Source organism: Gobio gobio, assembly GCF_949357685.1.
Source record: "Gobio gobio genome assembly, chromosome: 15".
In the NCBI taxonomy this organism is placed as follows: domain Eukaryota; kingdom Metazoa; phylum Chordata; class Actinopteri; order Cypriniformes; family Gobionidae; genus Gobio; species Gobio gobio.
Window position 1 is genome coordinate 49221356 of NC_137108.1, and position 17106 is coordinate 49238461.

The 17106-nt window shown below is 37.5% G+C and overlaps 1 protein-coding gene across 1 annotated transcript; it reads left to right on the forward strand.

Annotated features, from left to right (window-relative positions):
- Positions 1–1451: 1451 nt before the first annotated feature.
- etfb (electron transfer flavoprotein subunit beta) lies at positions 1452–15823 on the forward strand. The gene is made up of 7 exons (XM_079837618.1): positions 1452–1902; positions 3459–3617; positions 6446–6604; positions 6694–6756; positions 6920–7078; positions 10722–10926; positions 15314–15823. The coding sequence occupies exons 1-6, from the start codon at positions 1849–1851 to the stop codon at positions 10890–10892; spliced, it is 765 nt and encodes a 254-aa protein (XP_079693744.1). The 5' UTR covers positions 1452–1848; the 3' UTR covers positions 10893–10926; positions 15314–15823.
- The last annotated feature ends 1283 nt before the right edge of the window (positions 15824–17106 follow it).

The window sequence follows — 17106 nt, forward strand, 5'->3', positions numbered from 1 at the left end:
CGTCACGAACGCACATCACAGAACAGAGCAAGGCGAGCATTTGTGCTTATAAAACTCACTGACTGATCGTTTCGCTATATAAGACCCTTATTCATCGTCATTAAAGCACTTTGAAGCTGCACTGAAACTGTCATTTGGACCCTGAACCGTTTGGAGCCCATTGAAGTCCATTATATGGAGAAAAATCCTGGAATGTTTTCATAAAAAAAAATTCATTTTGTTTTGACTGCAGAAAGAAAGACATGGACATCTTGGATGACATGGGGGTGAGTAAATTATCAGTAAAATTTTATTTAAAAGTGAACTAATCCTTTAAGCCTGCATTTCTTTGCTCAAAAATACAGCAAAAATAGTAATATTGTGAAATATTATTACAATTTAAAATAGCTGTTTTCTATATGAATATATAGTAAAGTGTAATTAATTCCTGTGATTCAAAGCTGAATTTATCATCATTACTCCTGTCTTCAGTGTCACATGATCCTTCACAAATCATTCTAATATGAGGATTTACTGCTCAAGAAACATTTATGATTATTATCAATGTTGAAAATTATCACCTTTTTTCAGGATTCTTTGATGAATAGAAAGTTCAAAAGAACCGAATTTATTTGAAATATAATTTTTGTAAAATTACAAATGTCTTTACTGTCACTTTTGATCAATTGAATGCATCCTTGATTAATAAAAGTATTAATTTCCTTTAAAAAAAAATCTAATTGACCCCAAACTTTTGAACGATATAATGTTACAAAAGCTTTCTATTTCAGATAAATGCTGTTATTGATCTAAAACTTTTTAACGTACTGTATATACCACACATAACATAATTTATACGTGTGTGTGTGTTTAAAACTTTTATGTTTTAACTTTTAATCGTGATTAATCGTTTTGACAGAACTTATATATACATATACAGGTTTGTGTTTAATATATATGTGTGTGTGCTGTGCATAATTATTATGTATATTTGAATACACACACATACATGTATATATTTAAGAAATATTTGCATGTATATATACCGTATATATATTTATATATATATAAAAATGTTCTTAAATGTATACATGCATGAGTGTGTGTGTGTGTGTGTGTGTGTGTGTGTGTGTGTGTGTGTGTGTGTGTGTGTGTGTGTGTGTGTGTGTGTGTGTGTGTGTGTGTGTGTGTGTGTATATTATATATATATATAATTATACACAGCACACACAAACCTTTACTTTAGATGTGATTATTAGCGATTAATCGTTTGACAGCACAACCATATATATTTATAAACAAAAATTGGAGCAACTTTAAGAAATCTACATGTGTGTTAATTAAACTTGCCTACAATCAAAATATTATTACACAAATGTTAAAGCTCTTTACATCAAAATAAGGGCACTGTGGTAACTTTTGAGAGAAGTATTTGGAGTATTTTCATTGTGACCAGCAGATGTCCTCCTTTCGAGCGCTTCAGTGAATCATTTTACCAATGTATTCAGTTTCTAAGTCTTAGAAAGCTCGATTTCTCTCGACACTTATTGTAATAATCTCGTTTAATATTGATCGAGGTGTAGATATGCCGCGTTTAGTCACAACAGTCACACGACCTTTAACCTACTTATGAAGGAACACATTTTCAGTCAGACAGAGCACTCGAGCGCAAGAACACCCGGAGTCACTGATTGGCCACAGCTCAGCTTTTGATTGACAGCTCCCTGATCCGAGCAGTTCTATTGGCTCACAGAATGGGCGTTCGCTAACTCCCGCCCCAAATGGTGTCACACCACAACCGCTCCGGCTAGATCCTTCTGCTGAAGTTCAGTCCCGGTTCATGCCCGGTGTCAAACAGCAAGATCCACGATGAGCGCCCGAGTTCTGGTCGGAGTTAAACGGGTCATTGATTATGCTGTCAAGGTATACATCCGATAAAACCCACGCTAATGCTTTTGATTATGAATAAAAATGGTGTTGTCCTACTTTGGACTGTTTATGGCTCGGAAAAGAGCTGATTGGAAGCCAGCTGTTCTGTCGAATGAGGACAGTTTTGTAAACAGGGTTGTTTGATGAAGGTCAGCGTTATTAATATTGTTGTTTTAATTAATATCTGATGAAACTCCTTACAATTATGGCAGTGTGGTCATAATAATGAGCTACATTATACTACAATCACCTGTCCAGCTGTAGTTTTATAAACATGCACGTTGCGTAACGTAATGAAAGCGTAAACAAAAATGAAATAATCTTTTAATGTGAGAATTCATATTTAATTTGGTTTTGTTAAAGTTAATAGTATTAGTATCCCATGTCAAAACACGTGGGTCACCATTAGACATATTTAATTTGTCTATATGTAGTTGATATATGGACATGCTCAGTTTTATATGCAATATGTGAAAATTGCATCATTTATCAGATACTTTTATCTAAAGTTGTATAATTACTTAAAATATAGGGGGAGAATGGGCATTATTAAACATACTTATGAGTGTATCTGTTTACAGAATTTATATGAACATTTATTACAAAATATTATAATATTACTGACAAAAAAACTGTTAAAAATGATTAAATGTCATGGTTGAGACAAGTTGAAATGTTTTACATGAAGTTTTTTAGTTTAATATAGTATGCAGATCTACAACATTTGCCAAAATTTGTTATACACCCATTGTGCAAAACCATATTTGATCTTCAATTTCCAATCTGAATGAAATATCAGCTGTGAACTTTGACTCATTATTTGATCAAACTGCCTTTTGTGTAAATTAATAAATAAACCATTAGGTAAATGAAACAAAAATACCTATATATAACAAAAAAAAATCAAGTTCAAGTGTTTTAAAGCATCTGTGATTTTCTATAAGATTTAATTGCAATGCATTTTGACTATTTTTCCATCTAAAAGCGAACAAACGTGTGATCTAAATACTCAATTTCTGATTTAGTCTGTAATCTTTGGTCTTGTGACCTTCTGTTTTGGCCCATTATCAAGTAATCAGAGTTGCTATGTTGTAATTTATTGATTTGTCAGATCATATTGATCAGGCTGGTTATCAATACAGTGTCAAATGTCCCAAATTTGTGTCATGATGTTTTCCAATCAGATTGTTCAATGTAAATGATCTCGTGCTCGGTGTAATTTGAGATCATGAAACCTCTGATCTGACTCTGTTATGATCCAGTAAACTTTATATAGGGATATTTATCCGGAAGTGTGTGGCCTCCATACTAATATCAGCTATGTTGTCTGCATGCTGTGGATTATGAAACCGCCTCCGTGATTTCAGAGTCTGTATGTGTCCTTCATGCCACCCTTGGCATAGTATGAGCACAGGTCAAATATGTCCTCTTACTGTGAATGTTTTTGGACAACCTCCAGTTTATCCTTGTGAAAGTCGCAGTGTTGTTATAAATGATAATGAGCTGACCTCCGCTTGGAATGAAAGCTCATGTGTCTCTGCCCACCTCAGATCCGAGTCAAGCCGGACCACACAGGAGTGGTTACAGATGGGGTCAAGCACTCGATGAACCCCTTCTGTGAGATTGCGGTGGAGGAGGCCGTCAGACTCAAGGAGAAGAAGCTTGTTAAGGAGATTGTGGCCGTCAGCTGTGGCCCTCAGCAGGTTCAGGTGAGAAATACACAAGTTCTTCTCTGACACTTTTCCTTGGTAAAGTTCACCTATTTACTCAATTCCTGAATGAATCAACCGTTTGAACCAATCAAACTAATGACTCTTTTAGACTTTAAGAGTATCATTCCATTAAAAAGTAGGGATGCACGATATTGTATTTTTGCCGATATGCCAATATTTTTTTTGGAAACCACAATTTTGAGCATAAACTTTTTTGCTGCGCTCTCCTCTCCTCTCCGACCGACAGTGAGTTAACACACACCCCCGCCTCCTCTCATTCAGTCCGTTTAATCCTCTGAACATGGCGAACGGGTGTTCTGCTGGAGTTTTGTTAGTATTGGTGTGACCGGTCTGAATTTCGCGCGGGGTTGCACATAACGTTAATTCTACTAATTCCCGCAGATTTCTCGCTCGCATCTGAAGCGCACACACACATACCGTAATAAAGCCGCCTCTGACATACAAGGGCAAAAATTAGCTCCTTTTTCCAGCTTATTAAAGGTCCTGTTCTTCGTGATCCCATTTTTCAAACTTTAGTTAGTGTGTAATGTTGCTGTTAGAGCATTTTTAATACCTGTAAAATTATAAAGCTCAAAGTTCAATGCCAAGCGAGATATTTTATTTAACAGAAGTTCCCTTTCAAAGCCTACAGCGAACGGCTGGTTAGGACTACATCCTGGTATTTCCTGCTTTAATTACGTCAGTAGAACAGTATGTCGACTAACCTCCGCCCACAAGAACACGCGAAAAAGGGGGCGTGGTCTTGTTGCTCCAGCGTGGAGAATAGGAAATGTTGCGTTCGTATAGTTTGTTTGTTGCCATGTCGTCGAGACGCTGTTATTTTCATCCCGGAGTCAAGTCACCTTTGTTTGGCTTTCCCAGGGACGCTGTACTTAGAGATCATTGAGCGCATGCATCCCCGTTATGGTGAGAGGCGTGACCTTTCCGGTAACGTGCGCTCTGCGTGCCCTAAGCTGCTGTCGAATCACAACACGGGAACCGCTGGCACAATCAGAACTCGTTACGTATTTCTGAAGGAGGGACTTCATAGAACAGGGAAATCTTTCAAGCCGTTTTGAGGACAGTGAAAACAGCAGTATACAGATAAGTAAATTGTGTGAAAAATACTGTGTTTTTTTACACGCGAAACATGAACACATGTTATATTGCACACTGTAAACACAATCAAAGCTTCAAAAAAACACGAAAAACGGGACCTTTAATGGTCAAATACACTCAAAAATGTCTCAATGCCCATCTTGGTGAGTTTTAACGTAAACACAGTCGTAACCAACTCACAGGAACAGTGTTTTGGATCCATGCGTGCGTCAGGTCTTAAAGGGACAGAAGTTATTTATTATTCAAACTACAAAAAGACAAACGATCACTTACGAGCACACATATTCTGAATGCCTTCGGCAGAATTCAAATGACCCATTTTAATCTAGATTAAAAAAAATAATCTATGCCCACCACTAATATGTATGTGTATATATATATATATATATATATAATATATTACGGTTCAATACATACCTCGGTTTTTACCCACGGTTTTCGGTTCGGTTCGGTTCTGATGGCTTGTCACATACATTTTTTGTTATTCTATTCTTAGACGACAGGAACCGCAAGAGGTTAAAGAGAAAAAAGAAAACAAAATGTATTGCAATACTCTTTCTTTATTTTACTTAAAATAATTGAAAAACCTTACTTAAACTTAAAACTTTACTTTAAAAAAAACCCTTGTACACATTCCTAGTGTATTGGATAATCTAAAATAAATATATATAAAGATTTACACTGGCAGCTCAGAGCTGTACAGCAGCATTTAAGTATGAAATTGAATGAATAAATGTAAAAATAAAACACTACATAGACTTCACTATAAAATATACATTGATTCTTATTAAAGCTACTGTATTAGTTTTTCAGTCAAGAGCAATGAGTGATTTTCTCTGTCTTTTGTTGTTGTATTAACATTAAAGGGATAGTTCATTCAAAACTGAAAATGATGTCATCGAGAAATGAATACAGGTTTGGAACAATATTAGAGTGAGTAAATAATGACATAATTTTATAGGTGAACTGTCCCTTTAAGGACCGCGTGTTCACTAGGCTGCCTGCTGTCAATGTAAGACCTGCGTGCATCTAATAGACACGCGATTGCGATTTTACTTTCACTTTAGACATAACCGACTGTGTTTACGTTAACCTTGTGTGTATTTGACAGTATTAGCGCAGTTAGACGACTACTTAGTTCAGTATTCACGTGTTTGACAGGCTTTTAGTGCGCGCGCTCTGAAAAGCGCACGTTAAAACCGCGCACGCGAATGAAACCGGCAAGGCTTTAAAACGCATGCAAATAATGAACTTTCGTGATTGTGAATAACTATAGTGTTCCGTGAGTATAACTCCACCACTAACGTGTGATGTGAATGTATGTATGTCGCGTTGTTCAGTATTGCGATGGAGGCAAATTATAGAATTTGTAGAAAAATAATTAATTAAATGCGAAACCGAAAAAAACGCAATTCACAAGCGCGTATTGAACCGCGAAGGCCGTACCGAACGGTTCAATGTTATATTGAGTATTGTGGCATCCCTCATTTATATTTATATATATATATATATATATATATATTAGTTTAATTCTAACTATTTATTATACATCATTTGATAAAATAGCTCCAACTTGATCTTTGTGATGTAATGTAAGAACAACTAAAAATGTTTTTATTTTCATGTCTTTGTTCTTTTATTACATGAGGAAAAAATATTAAATCACAGTTATTCATTTCTGGGTTACATTAATATCTGTGGTGCAGGAGACGATCCGGACGGCTCTGGCCATGGGTGCGGACCGCGGCATTCATGTGGAGGTGTCTGGAAAGGACTACGACACACTTGGTCCACTGCAGGTCTCCAAGATTATGGCTGCTCTCGCTAAGAAAGAGGAAGCCGATCTGATTATTCTGGGTAAACAGGTAGCTGACGATTAATTACTGTACAGGATTAACAAATCACTGGATATTCATCAGTTGATTTCATGATATTGTGTAATGTGTAATTTTAGGCCATAGACGATGACTGCAATCAAACTGGACAGATGACGGCAGCCCTGTTGGACTGGCCGCAGGTTTGTTTGATAAGGAAAACCTCACTATAACCGTGGATTTGAACACCCTAGAATCATGGGGGTGATTTTAGCATGGGCAGTGTTCTTCAGAAAATGTACAAATTGAGTGTCACATTTCTTTCAGGATTGAGAGTGAGCCCCAAATTTTTATATCATTTTCTAGGGAACTTTTGCATCTGAGGTGACCTTCGAAGGAGGCAAGCTGAAGGTGGTGAGAGAAATCGATGGTGGATTAGAGACCATTATGATCAATATGCCAGCCGTGCTGACCGCTGACCTCCGTCTCAACACTCCCAGATATGCCACACTGCCCAACATCATGGTACAGTAATGCAACACTGCATACATTTTTTTGCACTGTAGCGACTATGAGTCAGATAAAATAATAACTCAATGGGGAACTGAATTAAAATGAAAGAGACTCAAATGACACTATAATTTATAAATAATTCAGAATTAATGTTTACACCTTAACTTATTAGTCCGCCGATATGTAAGAACTTAAAGGGGGCTTTAAGTTAAGGACATGTATATTTAGCTCAAATGAATGAATTAATGAATTCATAGGGAATTTTGAGAGTCTATTTTACAGCCGAGCAAATGACTCTTCCAGCGTTCATTTGAACGGGCCGTAAATATCATCTCTGCAGCGGATATTAATATCCGAACAATAGTGAAACACTATTTAACAGCCAGGTAACTTAGATCGGCAGTTCAAGACATTAAATTGATAAGCACATAACACAAGAACAGTTATCTTTGAATACAAACGGAACTTTATTGATTACTCTAACACATTAAACTACTATCTAACATAAACACACGCACTCGCACATTCACACGTTGCATAAAGGAAGAAGGTGAGGAAAAGAATAAGTTCTAAGAGAGAGAAATTATGAAATCCTAAGCAATCTATGCATTTATGAAACATGACCTGAAGAAACCATTGATCAGTAATTTAACCTCCTATCGTTTCTTAGGCAGGGTTATTACATTTGATCTAATGCACCAGTTCAGCTTGGAATCAAGAGGCATTACTTGCGTTTGTGTCGTGTGTCGTCTGACAAGGGGGATTCCCTTCTCCTGGCTGTACAGGGGTTTTCCCGGATCTTTGATTCGCTGAAGGTCTGGTCGACGTCTGGGGAAGCCAATCACGTGGCGTGTTGGCGGCTGGATGAAAGTCTTGTGGACGTTGTTTGAAGTTGAAGCGCGCGGTTGGAAACTTGTTGTTGAGAAGCTTTTGCGGCGAAACTTAACAGAACCCGAGACTTAACGGAAATAAAATAAACTTTAAGTAAAAGAAAGGAAAGTGAGAGAAAAGCAGATGGCCTGAATGAAATCGTTGTTAACCCATTTTCTCTGTATTGGTCTGTCATGATCGTCAGATCGTCTCCTGGGAGCTCCGTTCAGAACTCACTCTGGTCAAACTGCTAGGACTTAGCTCATCTCTGAACTGCGAACAGGCCGCGAACCAGCTCGAACCGAACTGGTTGTGACGTGAAAACTGAACTGGTCTGAACTGTACAGAACTGTACAGAACTGAACTTTTCGTTCGTGTTCTGAGACTAAACTCAAACATTTGCCCATCCCCTGGATGGGTTCTGGCCAATTAGGCTTCAGGGGTGACTGTGTCTCCACCCCTCCCACAAAATTGGGTTAACTATAGAATTTAGTTTCCTGCTCTTAAGCAGAGAGTAAATTTAGACCTAATTTCTTACTATAAGGACATGATCAATTCTATAAAGATTTCATTCAGCTCATCTGTTGGATTATACCCATACGAACACACCAGTATCAAACATGATACATTTTCATCCACTCATTCAATAGTTACATAATTGCATGAATTGGGAGTAATATACATGCATAATAGTCACGTGTATCAGTTGTAAACACACTAACAAGTTATGTCGAAGGCTATTTGAATGAAAGTCCAATAATCAGCGATTTGGTGCACTCATCTGTGAGCTTGCTTGGAGTTTTAGCTGTCACGTGGAGTTCTTTTACCGCTCATTGAAAAGACCGAGATCTGGTTTGTTTCTTTGTCTTGTTTTAACACAAAAAGTCCTCTGTCCTCTTTGTGTAAGTTTGGTCATGAGTTCATAGTAAATTGAGTAATTATTAACTAAACTAGTAGCTGAATCGAGCCTCCATCTCTCTCGTGATCGATGGTCGATTTCCTGAGGTCTAGAGCTGAATTGGGCTTTTGTGAAAAGGATGTTAATTTGATCGAATCATTTGGAAGATTAATTCATCTATATGTCTGCGGCCATAATTGCTACAGCACTATCAATGGGTTCATGCATGAATGGATCAAATGCATACCTTGAAAACCGTCTTCTAAATGCATACATGTAAATATATACACAACCGGTCAAAAGTTTGGAATAAAAATTTGCATTGTTTTTTTAAAAAGTCTCTTCTGCTCACCAAGGCTGCACTTACTTGATCAAAAATACAGTACAGTTCTGAAATATTATTACAAATGAAAATAATTGGTTTCTATTTAAATGTATTTTTAAAATGTAATTTATTCCTGTGATCAGTGTTGGGGAAAGTTACTTTGAAAAGTAATGCATTACAATATTGCGTTACTCCCTTAAAAAGTAACTAATTGAGTTACTTAGTTACTTTTTAAGAAAAGTAATGCGTTACGTTACTTTTGCGTTACTTTTTCTCACCTGGGCTGGGCTTGTTTTTGTTTTGTTTTTTATAACAAAAAAGTTATATTTTTGTGCAATGGTAAAGACCTATTCATACCAAAATTGAAATAATAAAAATGGTAAGAATGCAAATTCACGCATGAACAGTAGAGGGCGCAGCTCTGCTCTGCTGTGCTTCCATTCTGGATAATGGTAGAATAGGATGCAGGAGAAAAAAGTTTTACCAATAAAAACAAAAAATCTAGTAAATTTCATCATCAAAGATCAGCAGCAAGACATTGGTAAATTAAATATAAAGGTAGATTATGCATAAAAATAGTTGTTTTATTTAACATTTAATTATTGGAGGTTTGCATAGTACTGATTTTATTCATTTTGAGGAGTACAGAATCTTTATTGTGCAAGTTAAATAAATGCTGACATTTAGTCTGGAACTACAATAACCATCATGTTTACACACAACGCCTCTGCACTTATTTTTCTCAACATGGGGGCAGGAGAGCTGTCAGTCAAATTAATGTGAAAAAGTAACTTGCGTTACTTTTTTAAAAAAGTAACTCAGATATTTTGTTGTAAATTTGAAAAGTAATGCGTTACTTTACTAGTTACTTGGAAAAAGTAATATTATTACGTAACTCAAGTTACTTGTAATGAGTTACCCCCAACACTGCCTGTGATCAAAGCAGTCTTCAGTGTCACATGATCCTTCAGAAATCATTCTAATGTGCTAATATTTTCACAATATTGCTGTTTTTACTTTATTTAATTGAATATTGAATAAAGGCTGCCTTGCTCCAGCGGTTCCTCAGCTCCACAACACTCGGTCCTGCTCTGCTTCAGACTACAGTAACGTTAATAATCACATCCATCAACATGATTTCTGCCCGAGTCCTGTCCCGATTCTTTCCCACCGGCTGTGAGGTGAAGACCACATGTCCCAAGATTCTGCACTCAAACGTGACGTCATCAAACTACGCCTTTGTTTTGAATAGGCGACCTCTAGCGGACGGAAAAGTTACATAGTGCACCTTTAATGCAAGCAGAATCAAATTTTCTAATGAGAATTAGCATTTTCAAATCACAGGTTCCCTCAGGATTTTCAGATGGAAAATTCTGTGGTTAACATTAAATTGACGAGATGTCAATTTTCAAACCCCTTTAAAAGTCAAGCTTACACAGCACTACAGCCGAATATCAGTAATTTCCGTAAAAGAAACTTTGACCAACTTAAGTGGAAAGCAGGAAAGAAAACAAAAGTGTACCAAATGGCATGCATTAGTTTTATTTTTTGTGCCTCCATAGAAAGCGAAGAAAAAGAAGATTGCAAATGTGAAGCCTGCGGACCTGGGAGTGGATGTGAGCTCACGGCTGGAGGTGCTCAATGTGGACGAACCTGCTCAGAGACTAGCTGGGGTGAAAGTGGAGACTGTTGCAGATCTGATGGGAAAACTGAAAGAGGCTGGGAGAATATAGAGGAAGTAGATGCAGACGCAGACTAACACTGAAGGTAAGGATATAATGTGACATTCAGTAACCTATTTCTCAATGTTTTGCACAAATGAATAATACATTAAACGGTATCACTTTACAATAAGGTCCTGTTTGTTAACTTCAGTTAAACTACATGGCTCTTGATTGCTTGAATCGGTTTGGTTGACTAACGCTAAGTTGTGCCTTTATTTTCACGGCTAAAGTAGTTCCAGCAGGTTTTGACCACATTACAGTTCCATATCACTCCGCCAAATGATTTCAGTTATTTCAAATGTCTTTACAACAGCAAAATAACCAAAACACACTGACCAAGCAAATAAATATAGTAAACAATAGGATAAAAACAAATTATTTCCATGCTTTCCACACAAAATTACGTTTCATTATCTATTAAAGGGATAGTTCACCCAAAAAGGAAAACTAGCCCATGATTTACTCACCCTCAAGTCATCCTAGGTGTATATGACATTCTTCTTTCAGACGAATACAATCTGAGTTATATTACAAAAGTCCAGGCTAATCCAAGCATTATAACTGCAGTAATAGTTGCTCTGTTTTTAAAGTCCATAAAAAATATGCATCTGTCCGTCGAATAACTGCTCCACGCGGCTCTGGGGTGTTAATAAAGGCCTTCTGAAGCGAATCGATGCGTTTGTGTTAGAAAAATATCCATATTTAAAACTTTATCAAGTAAACTTTCGACCCAACGCCTTCTGTGGAAAAGTGTTGAATGTTGAAAGTGAAACTCAAGATGCGTACGTGACGTCATGACGAGCGGACCTGGTCGTGTTAGTCTTTCAATTGGCAGGGGAACTTTCAACACTTTTTCCATAAATTGAACAGGGAAGGCGGTCGGCCGACAGTTTACTTGATTAAGTTTTAAATATGTATATATTTTTCTTACACAAACGCATCGATTCGCTTCAGAAGGCCTTTATTAACACCCCAGAGCCGTGTGGAGCAGTTATTTGACGGACAGATGCACTTTTTATGGACTTCAAAAACAGAGCAAATATGAATCCAATTCTAATGCTTGGATTAGCCTGGACTTTTGTAATACAACTCAGATTTTATTTGTCTGAAAGAAGAATGTCATATACACCTAGGATGAGTTGAGGATGAGTAAATTTTCATTTTTGGGTGGGCACTGGGACACATCCATTTAACTCCAAGTCTTCCAGAGTCGCGGCCAAAGCCGATACGAAAGACAGCTGGGGCCCGTTCTTCGTACCTCGCTTAATACATCTAAGATGATTTGACAGATCCCAGATCTTTTAATCGTGATAACTGATCTCTGGCTAATTTGGTTCTTCAAACGAATTTGCGGATTGGATTAAAATATCTGGATTAAATGATCTAAGATTACTGCGCGTTCTTGTGTTCCCTGAAGAGGGCAGATGCATCGATACTCGAAACCACGATCAGTAAAGCAGCGATTGGCTGGCGTCAAGACAGCAACGTAATGACATCATATAATTAAAAAGCCACCTGACAAAAAACTTGACAAATTACACAAAAATAACCCACGAATTTCTGAACCTTTATAAGGAAACAGCCAAATGACCAAACCAACATAAAAGTTATAATAGATAAATGATAAATGTTTAAGAGATTATGTTGAAAATGTTTAAAAGATTACCAATTATTTATATTCACGATTTTATACAGTATTTGTACACCCTTTACATTTTTATTGCAATGCTGTAATTTAATTTTTAATTCAATTTGAAGCAGATTTGTAACGTGACAGTATTCAAGTTTCTTATGGGTCAAGATCAAATTATCCTCTCTTGCGCTGCATCAAGCCACTCCCATAATATCCGTGATCATTTAATGCACGGCTCAGATTAACTGTACAACATGTGTGTAAACCAATAAAAATAAAATTATATAAAGTAATTATTCCATCACAAATAAATCGCTCAATCAAGTGGCTGTGTCTATAGTATTATACATTCTCATATACATATACAATATAAACATTTTATATTATTATTTAAAATTATTATTATTGCCCCTGGTTCAGTAATGCACTCTTGTAATAAAGTAGCAGTGGCTGGGACAGATTTTAAGTATCACCTCAAGATGCAATCTAATCCTGTTTACATGAAATAAGCCGCTCATGAGCAGGTTTAAGCTTACGGACCTGTTGCTATGACAGCAAGTCCAGGATGAGCTTCGAAGAACCAAACAATCCAAGATCATGTCAAATCGTCAACAATCAAATCCAGCTAACTGAGTTAGCGAAGTACGAAGAACGGGCCCCTGTTCTCCAGCTTCTTTGTTTACGAGTAGCACACGGAACCACGGCAACTCTGCCGTCATTATGTTAAGCCCGCCCACCGACTCTATACATGATGTGATTGGCCTGACTAAAGTTTGTTTTTTCCAGCTCGCACGCCAACGGAGAGTTGCTAGACGACCCTGGCTTCAAATTACATTTGCTGCCGCTAAGGTGCGTCTAGATTTCTAGGCTAAAGCCCTGTTCGCGCGGGATTAGTATTATCCGGGGACCTCGTGTGATTTAGAAATCCCCCCCACATCTGAATTTTGCGTGGCGCATTCGCACGGGATAAGCAAAGCCTGTGATTTTACTCGAATTTACTGACTTATCTCCCGGATATGATGTCAAGGCTTGTAAATGTTTTTCGTTATAGATATAGCTGTATGAAATTATAAACAGTCGTATCGATATCATTTTGATTGTTTTATAGTAATAAAAATAATTTAGTTCAGTTAGAGAACAGATGCTACAATTAAAAACTGAACTGAGCAATATAACAATATAGGCCTGCGGCGGAAGATTCAGTTTCAAACCTAAATGTAAAAGCGCCCATTTAAGCGAGTTTGTCATTTTACTGTTCTGTTTTTCATTAAGAATAATATGAAACACACCATTCAAGCAATTTACTGCCAAATTGGTGCTCATTTTAAAGTGAAAGTATAATCTGCGCGGGAATTCATAACGGTGACCTAGCTCCATTCTGCGTGAAAGATAAAGAAAGAAATGCGCACAGGAAACAAAAACCTTGTCCTGAGGACCAAAGGCCTAATCCCGGCCAAATCACAGATGCCGATTCGCACGGGACGGGACTAATATTATCACAGGACCTCTGTGTTTGGCGAAATATGGTAGGTCATTTGCGGGGGATTTTATACTTTACAAATTACAGACATGGCCGATTCGCACGGGATTAAGATCACAGACATTCTCTTCAATAATTACAAATCACCAGAGGTCCCCAGATAATGCTAATCCCGTGCGAATAGGGCTTAAAGGGTTAGTTCACCCAAAAATGAAAATTCTGTCATTAATTACTTACCCTCATGTCGTTCGACACCCGTAAGACCTCCGTTCATCTTCAGAACACGAAGATATTTTAGTTGAAATCTGATGGCTCTGAAAGGCCTCCTTTGGCACAATGGCACGGTTCACTCTCAAGACCCTTAAAAGGTGCTAAAGACGTCGTTACAAAGTCCATCTCACTACAGTGGTTCTACAATAACTTTATGAATCGGTGAGAATAGTTTTTGTGTGCAAAAAAACCCTAAATAACGACTTGTATAGTGATGACGATTTCAAAACACGGCATCATGAAGCTTCGAAGCGTTATGAATCAGTGAGTCGAATCATGATTCGGATCGTGTGTCAAACCGCCAAACTGCTGAAATTTGGCGATCCAAACTGCTGAATCGACTCACTGATTCATAACGCTTCGAAGCTTCATGATGCCGTGTTTTGAAATCGTCATCACTATGTAAGTCGTTATTTAGGGTTTTTTTGCGCACAAAAACTATTCTCGTCGCTTCATAAAGTTATTTTAGAACCACTGTAGTGAGATGGACTTTGTAACGACGTCTTTAGTAACTTTTAAGGGTCTTGAGAGTGAACCGTGCCATTGTGCCAATGGAGGCCTTTCAGAGCCATCAGATTTACACTAAAATATCTTCATTTGTGTTCCGAAGATGAACGGAGGTCTGACGGGTGTCGAACGACATGAGGGTAAGTAATTAATGACAGAATTTTCATTTTTGGGTGAACTAACCCTTTAACAAATAATTTCTCAGTATCGAGGTATCTGTTTTTGAAGCAGTTAATCTTACAGCATGGCTATTGGTAGAGACGCTGCTGCTGAATACAGAGATGCACAGACTCACACACCTCGTGCACACCGGAACGATTATTGCACATGCTTGTTGCCAACATTTTTCAAGACGCTTTGTGTTCATACCCAAGCGATTTTCACTGGTGATGGCGCTTTTGATTTGATTTAAACAAATTTGCTGTTGATCTGATGCTCCCAGCCGTGATGGCTTACCGTGCCTTTTCTGTGCTTGAGCCCTTAATGGCTGCTTGCAGCTGTATTTCATATTATATTTTGTCTTTTTTTTGTTTTCTGTAGGTCTTTCATAACTGGTGATGGAGCAAACTGTTGACCGAACTTTGAGGCCAGTAAAGTCTGCATCGGCCCTGTCATGAATCCAGACCAGACCTGTGTAGTTTAATAGTATCTGTTTTACTGACTCTTATGTTCATGTGGATGCTTAGAGACACTGATCCATCAACGCCCATCCATCCCAGCGAGGGCTCACCCGTTCTTCTGTGCATTTAGAGAAAGAGTACATCAATATATAGGGAACACTTTTGAATGCACAAAGCCATTATGTTCGTTTTATTGTTCACTCAGAATCAGATCTGGACGGACTTTGTCTGTGCTTCCTGTCATTTATTGTGTAATGAAAAACCAGCCTTAGAGTTTATTGATGTTGTTTAAAGTTAAGCATCATTTTTAACCGGACAGTGTCTGTCAGCAAAGAAAGAGTAAATCACGTGACCACAAGCGCCTCTAAATGAGTCCTGATTGTACAGTATCATTTGATGACAATAAAAAGTTGTCTTCTTCATATGCATATCATTATTGTAAGTCTCATTCATTTTTGGGATCTTTGTTTTTCTACTCTTTTTTTTCTATCCCAGTGCTGTGACAACTGTACAGAGAAGACATGTAGATAAATGCTGTTGTGGTTTTTGTCCATTTATGTCAAGATTTGAGCTTGTCTAACCTGTTGTGTGGGGAAATGATTTGGAAACACTGAGGTGTCCAGGCTGTCTGGTTTACTGGTAAACAAAGGAAGAGCTGGGAAGCATGAGGGCTGTGCTGAATGAAGACATCAGGTAATCTCTCACAGTCCGTCAGTTCTCTTCTTTATCCATCTTTTGGTGTATGATTGCTTTTCAAAGCCTTTCTGTCTATGCTGCATTGAGAGAACTGTAGTGTTGCTCTTCAAAAATTGAACTAAACAATAACTGTTTAAAACCATTAGATTAAGGATGCTAAAATAACTGTGTATCCATAATCAGTGGTTCTTTTTGACTCCAAGTTCCCCCATTGTCCACAACGATGGTCAAAGCCTCCATTACTTTTTTTTTTTGTGTGTGTGTACTCAAATTCTATAAATATTTTACAGCTACTGATGCACTTTTATGATGGATACATGTATGTTTATGATGGATAGATAGACTTTTATGATGGATGGATGCACTTTTATGATGCATACATGTACTTTTATGATGGATTCATGCACTTTTATGATGGATAGATGCACTTTTATGATGGATACATGCACTTTTATGATGGATACATGCACTTTTATGATGGATGGATACACTTTTATGATGGATGGATGCACTTTTATGATGGATGGATGCACCTTTATGACGATACATGCACTTTTATGATGGATGGATGCACTTTTATGATGGATGGATGCACTTTTATAATGGAAACATGCACTTTTATGAAGGATAGATGCACTTTTATGACGGATAGATGCACTTTTATGACGGATAGATGCACTTTTATGACGGATGGATGCACTTTTATGATGGATACATGCACTTTTATGTACTTCAAAACAGAACTGCCATTATAAAGCTTGGAAGAGCCAGGACATTTTTTAATATAACTCCGATTGTGTTCGTTTGAAAGAAGAAAGTCGTATACACCTAGGGTGATTTGAGGGTGAGTAAATCATTTGCTAATTTTCATTTTTGGGTGAACTATCCCTTTATTTGAACCAGAGCCATTTAGAGATATGAACTATCGCTTTAAAATCAGGACTCTAAGCCCCGCCCACTCCTACACCTCGTTTAATGATTCACTGTTTTCATGCGGTGCAATTCAATCAAACTGCT